General features: G+C 38.7%; 1 protein-coding gene across 1 annotated transcript in view; it reads right to left on the bottom strand.

Moving 5' to 3' along the window:
• Positions 1 to 8,519: 8,519 nt before the first annotated feature.
• The window catches only part of KPNA4 (karyopherin subunit alpha 4), a 61,812-nt gene continuing 57,822 nt past the window's right edge, over positions 8,520 to 12,509 (bottom strand). The window contains exons 16-17 of the mRNA XM_023623208.2: positions 12,362 to 12,456; positions 8,520 to 10,539 (exon numbers count right to left, since the gene is read on the bottom strand). Of these exons, the coding sequence (XP_023478976.1) occupies positions 10,441 to 10,539; positions 12,362 to 12,456 (194 nt within the window). The 3' untranslated portion in view covers positions 8,520 to 10,440. The remainder of the gene's footprint in view (positions 10,540 to 12,361; positions 12,457 to 12,509) is intronic.

Here is a 12,509-nt window from a genome sequence, read left to right as displayed (position 1 = left end):
TCATGAGAGGAGGAGCTGAAGAGCCTTGCAGCTGAAGCCCAGAGAAAAGTGGTGTGTGAACACGGCTAAAGAAGGCAGCAGCCAGAGAATGAAAGGCCACAGACATGTCAATGACTTTGGGTTAAATCAAGGACATTCGGACATGGACTAGATACTTGATATTAATGAATTTTTGTGTGTGTGTGTGTGTGCGTGTGAGGAAAATTCACCCTGAGCTAACATCTGCTCCCTATCTTCCCTTTTGTATATGGGAGCTGCCACCAAGGCATGGCTACTGACAGACGAGCGCTGTAGGTCTGTGCCCAGAAACCGAACCCGGGCCGCTGATGCAGGGCACGCCAAGCTTAACCAGTAGGCCACCGGGGCTGGCCCAGGAATTAAGTTTCTTAAAGAAGTGATAACAGGGGCTGGCCCAGTGGCACATTGGTTAAGTTCACACGTTCTGCTTCCGCAATCCATGGTTCGCCAGTTCTGATCCCGGGTGTGGACATGGCACCACTTGGCAAGCCATGCTGTGGTAGGCGTCCCACCTACCACATAAAGTAGAGCAGGATGAACACAGATGTTAGCTCAGGGCCAATCCTCCTCAGGGAAAAGAGAAGGATTGGTGGTGGATGTTAGCTCAGGGCTAATCTTCCTCAAAAAAGAAAAACAAAAAGAAAAAGAAGTGGTAACAGTATTGTGGTTATGCTTAAACCAAACGTTCTTACATTTTTAGAGATACATAATGAAATGTCTATGATTTGCTTCAAAATAATCCAAGGGAGGGGCCAGACCAGTGGCATAGTGGTTAAGTTTGTGTGCTCTGCTTTGTCAGCCCAGGGTTTGCAGGTTCGGATCCCAGGTGGGGACCTAGCACTGCTCCTCAGGCCATGCTGTGGCAGGCGTCCTACATAAAATAGAGGAATATTGGCACAGATGTTAGCTCAGGGCCAGTATTCCTCAAGCAAAAAGAGGAAGATTGGCACCAGATATTAGCTCAGGGCCAATATTCCTCACACCAAAAAAAACTCCACACACACACACACACAAAATCCCAGGGAGATAGGACAGGTGGGTGGGCCAGATGACACAAGACTGACCATGGTTGATGATGGTTGAAATTGGATGATGGGTACATGAGGATTTATTCTTTTATTCTAATTTTGCACATGCTTGTAATTTCCAATAATCTACTCAAGAAAGATGTTGGTTTTTATTCTAAGAGCAGTGAGAAGACATGTTCGAAATAAAGTTGGCACAATTAGATTTTTATTTTTTATTGTATTTAAACACTTTTTTTGCTGAGGAAGATTAGCTAAGGTAACATCTGTCCAAGCTTCCTCTACTTTTTCTATTTTGGTCGCCACCACAGCGTGGCTGACAAATGGTGGTGTGCCCAGGATCCAAACTTGTGAACCTGGACCGCCAAAGTGGAATGTGCCAAACTTAACCACTAGGCCACAGGGCAGCCCCTAGACTTGATCTTCAGAGAGATCACTACTGCTTCAATGCAGAGATAAGACTGGAAGGGGGCCAGAGTAGCTGAGGGAGTCCATTTTAGTAGACTTTTGCAACGGTTCAAGAAAAGAGATGATGCATGATGGCTGGACTGAGGAGGCAGAAATGGAACTAAGTGAAAAAGTGCGAGAGCCATTTTGGAGAACTTGAGGGTGATGGAGCTGACGTTCTGCGAGACAGGGAGCAATGCAAGAGGACCAGGTCTGGGACTAGGAGACCATCACGGGTTTAGTCTGGGACAAGTTAAGTTGTAGTCGACTTTCAGAGGTCTAAGTAGAAGTTTCAAGGAGGCAGTATGGAGATTTCAGAGGCTGATACTAAACGGGGGATCAGTGGCATGTTACAGACGATCACTGGACTGTGATCAGTGTCTTTGCATAGATTAAAGGGAGTTTGGTGTGAGAAGGGCAGCTTAGGTTGAGAACTAAATGCCTTAAACATTTAATGACCAGGGAGAAGGATGTGCTAGAAAGGAGACAAAATGCTGGGTGGGGGTTTGGAAGGGGGTAGCAATGTTCAGAGAAGAGGAAAACAATGTGATATTGTGAGGATCTAGAAGGGAGAGGTCAAGCGTCTAATGTTTCTGAGAGTCAAGACAAAAGACAAAAACTGCCAATTTCATTTAGTGACATACAGGCATTGGTGACTTTTTAAAGGCTTATGGAGCGAGGGGCGAATGAGATTGTAATGGGCTGTGCAGCGAATGAGACTTCAGCATGCAAACCTCTTACAAGAACTTTGGCTGAGGCGCTAAGCGTCAGGATAGGGTGGTAGCTTGTTGGGGGGGGGGGGGAGTGTCGCTCTTTAGTTTTTACGAAAGGAAATATTTGAGCATGCTTGAATGTTAATTGGAAGGATCACACCGAAGGGGAATAGCTGAATAAGAGGGAAAGAAAAGCCATAATTCCTGGTGTGAGATTCCTGAGAAGCCGCAGGAGAGAGGACTCAAGACAATAGCATCGCCTTAATTATGAGGACGGACATCTCCTCAAACGGATTAGGAAGGAGGGGTGATAATACTTCAGTGTTTTTCTAAGCTGGAAGTGAGCTCAGGGAGTTCCTCTCATGTGGTTTCTCTTTGCCACCTCCCCCCATTGAGAGGAAAGGCCATCTACTAAGAATGAGGGGAAAACAGGGGGTTGGAGGTTTGAAAAAAAATGGAAGTCTGAATAGTTGAACAAAGTCTGACGTTGGAGATAATGAATTTAGAGATACTGTCTAAATTTTCTGTGTGCCCCACCAAATGCTGTGATACGGTCCCAAAATAGTGGGGTCTACCAGAGCGCCGTGTACGTCTATCACTGCGCCTACTGCTTTTTACTGTCCACTTGGGACTGGGCTTCTCCCAGCAAACAGAGCAAGTGCTACATTTTACTCGGCTTCCTATCCCTAGCTCCTAACCTAATGCCTAGCCCAAAGGGGCTTCCTCAGATATTTGTCAAATGTAAAAATAAAAGAAAGCTTCTGTCTGTATTTGCAGCAAAAGTGAAAGGGAATTTCCCCTAGCTGCTGTGACTGCGCATTATTTACCTAGCATTATTCTAAGTGCTTTACATGAATTAACTCATTTCAGCCACAAAATAACCCACTGAGGTAGGTACTATTACTACTTGCCATTTTTCAGATAAAGGAACAGAACACATAGAAGAAAATAACTTTACAAGCTCCCATGGGAGTTACGTGGCAGAGCCAGGATTTGAAGCCAGATAATCTCTCAAAGAGGGCACTGTATGAATTTGTACTTAAGGCCTCTGCAACAACTAACAGCAAGAGAATGAGTAAACACCATGCTGAGGAGAACTGTTTAGACTGGACTAGACAAAATGAGGCAGTTCCTTGTGCTTGCTCCTAATTATTTCTAGCAACTAAATATCTGTATAATTGATATTCAGAAAGAAAAAAGCTTATGTAATTATTTTAATCAATGCATCCTGCAACATCAATAACCAAAAAAGCATCCTAGTAATTTCCTACTATAGACAGACTAAAACAGCAATCACTAACCTTTATGGTTTGAATACTTTCTTGTAAAAACATCTACTGTTATGATACAAAGTTATTTCAATAAATTACATTTGGAAAAATTAATTGCATTAATAGAATTTAGATATTAGGTTACTTCTGCTTCATAGTATGTAAAACTGGCATTTGAAAAATACAAGAGGATCCATTTCAATATCCTATGGGTGTCAGACATCTGGATCTGATGTTGGCTAAAATATCAAAAATGAAGACAAGGAAATAAAGAAATGAGCATTCATCTGGCAAGGGACGAAGTATCTTTCCTTCCTAGAATGCTTTAGAAGCATTCTAAACCTTAGATGCAATGAGACAAATTCAAAAATTCCAAATCAAACGAAGACCTTTAGGAGTCACTAAAATCAGTTCATCTGAGAAACTGCGTTATTACTGCGAATCTTCATATGGTGCCTGTAGCACTGTCATGGAGTTTACAGAGATCGGCTTATATGCTGACCTTGCCTGAAAGAGCTTACAATCTAGTGGAAAGATGGAGAAACATAGGTGTGACAGAGCAATGACTGAACAGACCCTACAGATTGAAAAATTACCATAAATGTAAAACACACACTGCAAAATGAGAGTTAATGAGGACGGCAAGCATAGTTCCTGAAGGAGACAGATATCTGGAATATTCAAGACATGCAGAGATGAGAAAATCAGGATGCAAACAAGGCTTTTCTAACTGCTCCCTCTATCCTTCCTTACTCTGCAGCTGGAGAGAACTGAAAAGGAGGCATATGGGGACAGAGCTAACAGGGAAACAGAAACTTCTTGGGACTTTCAGCACCTCTGATCACTAGCTGACTCAGACTGAAACAAAGTTACTACCAGGACAGCTCCTTAACAGCTGTCCCATAACCATCTTAAATGAGGAAAAAAGAGGTAAAAGCCAGTTTCTCTGCACCAGTTAAATAGTTACATTGGTGGTGCACCTTGAAGATCACACTGGGAACTATTATATTTGAGGGAGAATGTTACAGTTTATGCAGGCAGCACACTGGCAAATACAAATTGCTGAAGGTAGAAAATACTCATAATAGGTAATAGATAAGTTTTACGTTAATGAGTTGAACAGGGGTACAACTCCTAAGAAAGAAGGAGAGGTCAGATAGTATGGCAGGAAAGACTAAGCTATGTTGATTCCTTCCCAGCTCCAAAATTATGACCCAAAATATGAAAGCTTTTTTTTTTTAAAGAGAAATACCTTCCTCAGCTGAGTCTGAGTTGGACGTTAGCCCTGATAGTACCTAAAAAGAGTAAAAAGGTAACTATGCACAAAGGATGGTGGAAAGGTATTCACAAGCCTCAAAAATCAGAGGAATGGAGACGACAGGACACTGAATGAATTATCTGGAAGGCAGGTATCTGGAGATCAGGAGTGCCACAAAAAGCATGCAGATTTAAGCAGATTATTAAACATTTTTAAGTTGTTTTAAGAGTAAAAATAAAGGAGGTAGAGCAACAGGAAATCCATCAGCTATGCATCAGAGGGAAGGTATGGTCAGGGAAGGTTGGATTCATGACTGAAGAGTAACAAAGGAAAACTTAGGTGAAAAAGGTTATAAAAAATTTCCTCATGAAGAATAAAACTAGAATTGATAGTCTGGAAAAACTAAGTAACCTGGAGCAAGCCCACAGGACGCATTGGCAGAAACCAGAAGAAACCGTCAGCGGGAAGGGAGCAGCCATGTGGTCCTCCAGTACAAGATCAGAGAGACACCGCAGGGCAGGATGGACTGTTCTGCACACTCGGCTGCTCTGACACACGAAGCAGCAGCTGTCAAGTCTGTTTCACAGACAGTACAGCTTGACATGGACACCCTGAACCAAACTTGTCACCTGAAGGGCCTTTAGAAGGAATATTCAAAATTAACGGAAATTCTAGGTGAGTCTTAGGGAAAAAATATTAAACCTACCTTTCCTGTACATCACTGATGTGCTAGTTAGGCAATGCGACACTGCACTCCACAGTTGCTTCTGATCACCTGGGAATACAGGCTTTACAAATGTTCATTTCTTTCATCTTCCTTATAACTTAGCAATTAATTTGAATTACAATAAGACTATCAATGTGCACCTTGGTTTTACTTAAGGGCATTTACGCATAACTTTTATTACTGTACTTCTACTTTTAAAAAGCATATACTTTATTAATCTGCTTATTAAAAAGAAATACTATTTTCACCTTTCAATGTTTAAAATGTCAAGTTAGGCATGGATTTGCTAATACAGTGTCAAGGAATACTGGAATTAATGTCTGGGCAAGCTTTTCCCTCCTAGTCATATTATTGGCTGACATTTAATGAATTTTGCCAATGAGTAAAATTAAGATACAAAAAAACTTATCAGATATAAGCCTTATATCAGATATAAGACTTCAAAATAGTCAACAATGGATTCTAACCAAACTTTTATACTTAATCGGTAAATAATCCACCAGAACTCACGAATGAACAATTAACTGCTTTTGATTCAAGCTAAATTGTTCTATTTTCTTAATATCTACAATGGGAAGTTTCAATTTTGAAAACAAAAAGTCAAGTAATTTCAAAACTCAGTCAAGCTTCTATAAGCGTTAGCCATTCCTCAAAATACAGATAGGAAAAGGTGTGTAAACATTTTTTGAACTGGTTCAAAAACTTAAATGATTTTAGAATAGTAATTGGAAGCACAGCTTTTAAGTATGGGAGTTGAGATCTGCGTCTTATCTGGTCCTCAGTAGTTGTGTGACCTTGGGCAAGTCACGTCTTGGCAACTCTCTCATCTGAAGGTGAGGGTTAGGACACATCATTCATTTGTATTCTCAACTTCAGCCTCCTATAGCTCTCCTAAAACTGTATGTATGTGCATTTTTTTTCTGGGGGGGGGGGGAGAAGCTGGTCCAGAGTTCTCATTAGATTCTCACAGGTGACCTTGATCTAGAAACAAACTTCAGTATACTAGGTGATCATTCTAAATTGCTCCAGCTATAAACACTGATATTCCCTTGTGGTAGGCAGAACTCTAGTGGCTCCCAAGATTCCCTGATGTACATACCTTTATAATCCCCTTCCCTCAAGCGTGGGCAGGATCTGTGAATATGATGGATATCACCCTTTGATTAGGCTACAGTACACGGCAAAGGGAAAGAATTTTGCAGGTGTAATTAAGGTACTAATCAGTTTGGCTTTGAGATAATCAAAAGGGAGATTATCCTGGGTGGGCCTGACTTAATCAGGCCAGGTGAGCCCTCTAGAAGAGAGCTTAGGGCCTTCTCTGAAATCACACCTTCTCCTGCAGGCCTTCAAGAAGCAAGCTGCCATGAGTTCTAGAGCTGCAAGGAAATAGACTCTGCCACACGAGCATGAAGAGAACCCTGAGCTTCAGATGAGACTGTGGCTCTGGCTGAGACGGTGTGCAGCCTTGTGAGATGCTGAGCACAGGACCTGGCTAGGCTGTGCCTGGACTCCTGGTGCAGGAGCTGTGAAATAATACATACATATTGTTGCCTTAAGCCATAAGCTTGTGATAATTTGTTATCCAGCAACAGAAAATACATCACTTCTCTTTAAAGCCAAAGCTTAGCTTAATTTCAAATTTTTCTTGAGAAGTGAGGCAATGGAGTATCCAAATAGGGTGCCCCACAAATGACATTAGTGTTACAATAAACAAAATCATTTTACAATGCAATAATACCTTTAAAGAAACAAAAAAACCTATTAATTGCAATGACTGAGATAAGCCTAAACTAAATGTTAAAAAATCTTTCAGATGTAATTTTTTTAAGATTGGCCCTGAGCTAACATCTGTTGCCAATCTTCCTTTTTTTCTTCTTCTCCCCAAATCCCCCCAGTACATGGTTGTATATTCTAGTTGTAGGTCCTTCTGGTTGAGCTATGTGGGACGCCGCCATAGCGTGGCTTGATGAGCGGTGCTAGGATTGTGCTCAGGATCCGAACTGGTGAAACCCTGGGCTGCCAAAGCAGAACACACGAACTAACCACTCGGCAACAGGGCTGGTCCCCCAGGTGTATTTTTAATGATTAGTTGATAGCTTCAATTATAAGAACGCTCTGGTTTTGGTTCAGGGTAATGTGGAGAGTACTAATTCCATGACACAGAATTACTGAAGTCTTTGAAAATTAGAAAGGGAAAAATATCTTTAAAGACATATTTTAGACTAGGGTTACTCACACACCTATAACATTTTTGTTTTTAAAACACTGAAGAAGGGTTCAACGCTCCAGAAAGGCATTTTAAGACATGAAAAGTCAAGATAAGCTTGTTAAAGGCTTATTATTCCACTTTTCCCCTCATCATAAATAATGCTCTATGTTAAAACAAAATCAGTTTCCTGGATCACTGGAGAACAAAAAAAGAGCTGTGTTTAAATCTGACCTGGAAAAGTCCTTCCTAGAATGCTATTAGAAAATCAATGTCCTGTAAGACAGCATAGGTAGAAATGAAATATTTAGACCACTGGGGAGCCCTTGTACTCAGAGACGTTAATATCGTCCACAACTAGTATGTACATAAGAAAAACTATTGTATATAATTGTTTGGCCTATTACAACCTCATTGGCTTACTCCGAATCAGATTTTTGTTTACTAAGAAACATGAATTATGCAAAGTTTTATCATCTTCACCTTCTGGTAACTTAAGCCTTCTGTACAAACCATGCTTTGTATGCAATCTATCATTTAGTGGCATATGTTGAAATTATATTAGTACTTAATATATAGCTCAAGCTGTCTCTCTCAGCCCATTTTGCTGGAAGAGTGAAGGAAGGTCAAAACCCTGGTTTGGCAGGAGAAAGCAGAAGCAAAGGTGGTGCCACCTGAACAAACTCTGTGGGTCAGAATATTAACATGCCTACAGTGAAATTACAGGACTTAAGAAACCTGTTACGTTGGTTCTAGGTCAAAAGCTTTAAAAAGACAAGCTAATAGAAGCCATTGAACTATACTCTAACTTTACATTAATATATAAAAAAAAATCCACACAGCGTACACACACACCCCATGTAAAACATTGCTTTAAGTTTAATGTTTATTTCCCCACGACAGCCTAGCCTGCTCTCTACTTGGATAAATTTTACAAGCTAGTTTTCTGCTGCTTCTAGTTTTAAACTTTAACCATGTTTCTGATGACAAGGAATGCTGCAAAAATACTCTAGTTCAACAAAGAGTTATGATCACAAAATAATTTTTATCCATTCTACAGTGTTTCAGAATTACCAGTTGATTTTTAAACACAAAGTAGATATAGATGCTAATGGTGGCTAATCTGGTATGTTTCTTATAGCAAACTGTTGTTCATGCAACACTTGTGCTCAAAGGGGAAGGCACAGGATTTCCTACAATGAGCCACCTTATAAAGAGTTCTTTTTGTACAAATTAATTTATGTCACATTTAATTTAGTGTGCATAACCTCAAAACTGAGGTATTATTCCAATTTATAAAAACCACTTGCATAACTTTTATGCAAGTTTTAAAAATACAAAGTTTTCTCCCTAAAGTGGCTCAAAATAGATTGTTCATGGCTGCCTACATCTAAGATAAAAAGATTCTAAAACAATTGAACAGATTAGGCATATTATTAAAGGTGTTCAAACCATTACTTGATTTGTACATCTACTCAAACCTCTTCATCGGTCTTTATTCAGCAGTACATATGCACCAAATTCCATTTTAGAAGTTTCCATATCATTTTCATAGAAAACAAAGTTTGAAAACAAGTAACATTTAAACACAGCACGGTAGTCTACCACAACTGAAACTTTTTTCTTCTTCTTTACAGGACTCAACAAAATCTAAAAATGAACAATGTTGTAGATTTACCTCATGCAAAGATCTTTATGTCATCTCTGAAAATGAAAAGGATGGCTTTTTAAAGCACATTTTACTATTTTATACCATTATGGCAATTTGTGTACTGCAACACAGTCTATTTTGAGGGAAATTTATGATTTTTTTTCATGCAAAAATCTACACAAATTAGTTTTGATGATATGGAAAGCTTATCATAGCATCAAACATTCATCTGGTGCAAATGCACAGGGAAACCTTCCTGAAAAGTTTTCTGACTTGAGAAGCAACTAAAAAGCCAGTACTAGGTAAAGTAAATAAAAATTAAAAAAAAAAAAAAAAAAAGGAAAAAAAGAAAAAGAGAGAGAGAAAAGGAGGGGGTGGGAAAAGGGAAGAGGGGAATAGAAAACACAGGCTGCAGAGTAAACCAATGTCTGCTGCTAAACCGGTCTTGGTTTTCATGTCCAGTGTACATTAACACTTATGATCTCACTTTGATGACTTCCTAGGTTTGCTATCAGCCCCCTGAAGGCAAATCAAGCTTGCATGCGTTCACATACAGCACCACAACCACACCTTGTACACAGTCACTCCAGGACTAGGCGTCTGCTTCATGAGTGAAGAGCCCTAGATTTGAAAGATGAACCTGGCTCTCTCTCACTGAGCCAGACATTCATTCCACATTGTCCATTCACACATTGCTTCATAGCAAGGCCTGGGCTCATTTTCCTTTGACTTATATGGGCATCCTATTCTCTTTTATGCTTACAAGGCTTGAAGATGACAGTACTGCACTTTCCCCTCAATTGATATAGAGCAAGTCAATGTTCCTTCTCAGGCACTGAAGATCTGTGACCTGTAGCCCTTTTTACTTTGAACAACCTAAATAAGCATTCATGTAGTTTTCATTACATTTTGCCACTCATTCTCACTCGCACCCACTCGCCATCTTGACCTCATTTGGGCATTTTCTGTGATTCCAAATGAAATCTTCACATTTTCTTTCCCGATTTAATGCAGCAGCAGATCCCATGAGCCAAGCTTGATGGATCAAACCTTTTTATATATATGTATATATATATATATATATATCTCAGTGCTGCATTGTACCTAACTTCCACAACATCTCTCTAAAACTGGAACCCTTCTGTTGGTACATTGGCAGATGAATTGAAACCAAATGTTCCACCTTGTATTGCCTCTGGAACAAGGCTAGGATCTTCATCAATCTAAGGGAAAAAAGAAAGAGAAAGTGATGATTAGTTTTTCTTTTCTTTTTTTTTTTTTGAGGAAGATTAGCCCTGAGCTAACTACTGCCAGTCCTCCTCTTTTTGCTGAGGAAGCCTGGCCCTGAGCTAACATCTGTGCCCATCTTCCTCTACTTTATATGTGAAGCACGCAGCATGGTGTGCCAAGCGGTGGTGCCATGTCCGCACCCGGGATCCGAACCAGCGAACCCCAGGCCGCCAAGAAGCGGAACGTGCAAACTTAACCGCTGCGCTACCGGGCCGCCCCCTAGTTTTAAGTATATAAATAGCATTATAGTAATATTTCCATCTCCCCTAAACAAAGTATGAGAGAGATGAGGAGTGCCAACAGTGTCCTATCATTCCTTTATAAACCTGAAACATTTTGTAAAGGCTTTTTCTTGAGGGATGCCAAAATGAGAGGAAACTTAAGAGAGTATGTAAGATGAATATCTTCCAAAAGAATGAAATAGAAGTAATAAATTGGAGATGGTCCTAGATCTCAAACTGAGAGGGTATTCACTATTATTTCCCTTGTACTTGGACAAACAGATAAAGTTTATGACATTAAAAAAATTAATGCCACCACTCTTGGAGAGTAAGTGTAATCTTTGAGTTTTTAATAGCAATTGAAGACAAATGACAATGGAGCTTAAAGTAGTAAAATAACAGCTCTGCTAATAATGGATAAATAATATTCTGTATGCTTTACATCTAAAGGTTCTTTAGTGAAACACCACAAAATTATGGACCTATAGTACAGTTCCTATAAATATGCACATTATCTGAATTTTTCTTTTCACAATCTAAGAGAGTAAAAAAGAACTGCATATTTAGGTACCAGAAATCATAAGGCCTGGTGTATACCTAATTGCAAATTAGGACTTCCAAAAATCCAACTTTAAGACATGTAATAAAAGCTATCCTTAAAAGAGTATGCTTTTTAAAATTTTATTTCTGATTTATATAACTGGCATTATATTCTAATAGCTTGATCATCAAGTAAATAGTCTATAATTTTCTTTTCTAGTACTGTCCTTGTCAGGTTAATGTTCAAACCATATATGCTTAACAAAATGCTTAACAACATTCCATTCTTTCTTGATAATGTGGAAAAGGTTGTGGTATTAAACTTAGTCTTTGAAAGCTGAGAAAATCATTCTGAAAATCCACTGGTGTCTGTATCTAATCACTATAACTTTCTAAGGAATAATTGCTTTAATTTTAGATTTAACTTTTCTAAAGAAGCAATACTAAAAATAAGTTAATACTTTAATTTCAACTACATATACTGACATCTGAAGATACTTTTGTATACTATACCTTACATTTTGTATAGCAACTTATTTTTCTTGATGTTGTATTATTTTCATTTTATCTTTCATTTTTATTTTGGTCACCAACTAACTGACAATATATTCAAATATGGATTAACTAATTACTGTCATAAAGGACTTATCATAGGATATACTAGTATTAATGTTTCATTTATAAACACGTTATGCTATTAACAATATAATATATGAGAATGATAAAGACATCAAGTGAAAATGAAGACAGACTTTTCCAGTGTCAAAAAAAATCCTTATCTTTTTTTGCCATTAGACCTAGTACTGGTTTTTAATTCCTTAAGGGGCTTTAAAATATTGGAATATTTATGTTTCTGAAATAAGTGACATTACTGTCATATACCTATTTTAACGGCATTCCAAAAAATACATACTTGTGTCCTAGCTTACTATATTATTTCATCTAGACTTATGTTTACGCATAAAACTAAGAAAACTAAAAAATTATTAAATACATCATCTGAAGAGAAGAACTGATCAATGATCTCATAGGCCAATTTGTAGATATCTTCATTTTCATGGTTTTGAAGTTGTTCAATTTTCTCCAGTCCTGCAAGAAATGTTATGAAGTGAAACAATGGTAATATTTAAGAAGTAGTGACA

This window comes from Equus caballus, chromosome 19 (assembly GCF_041296265.1).
Source record: "Equus caballus isolate H_3958 breed thoroughbred chromosome 19, TB-T2T, whole genome shotgun sequence".
Taxonomy (NCBI): Eukaryota; Metazoa; Chordata; class Mammalia; order Perissodactyla; family Equidae; genus Equus; species Equus caballus.
The sequence above is the reverse complement of the archived record's forward strand: the minus strand, read 5'-3'. Positions and strand labels throughout refer to the sequence as shown.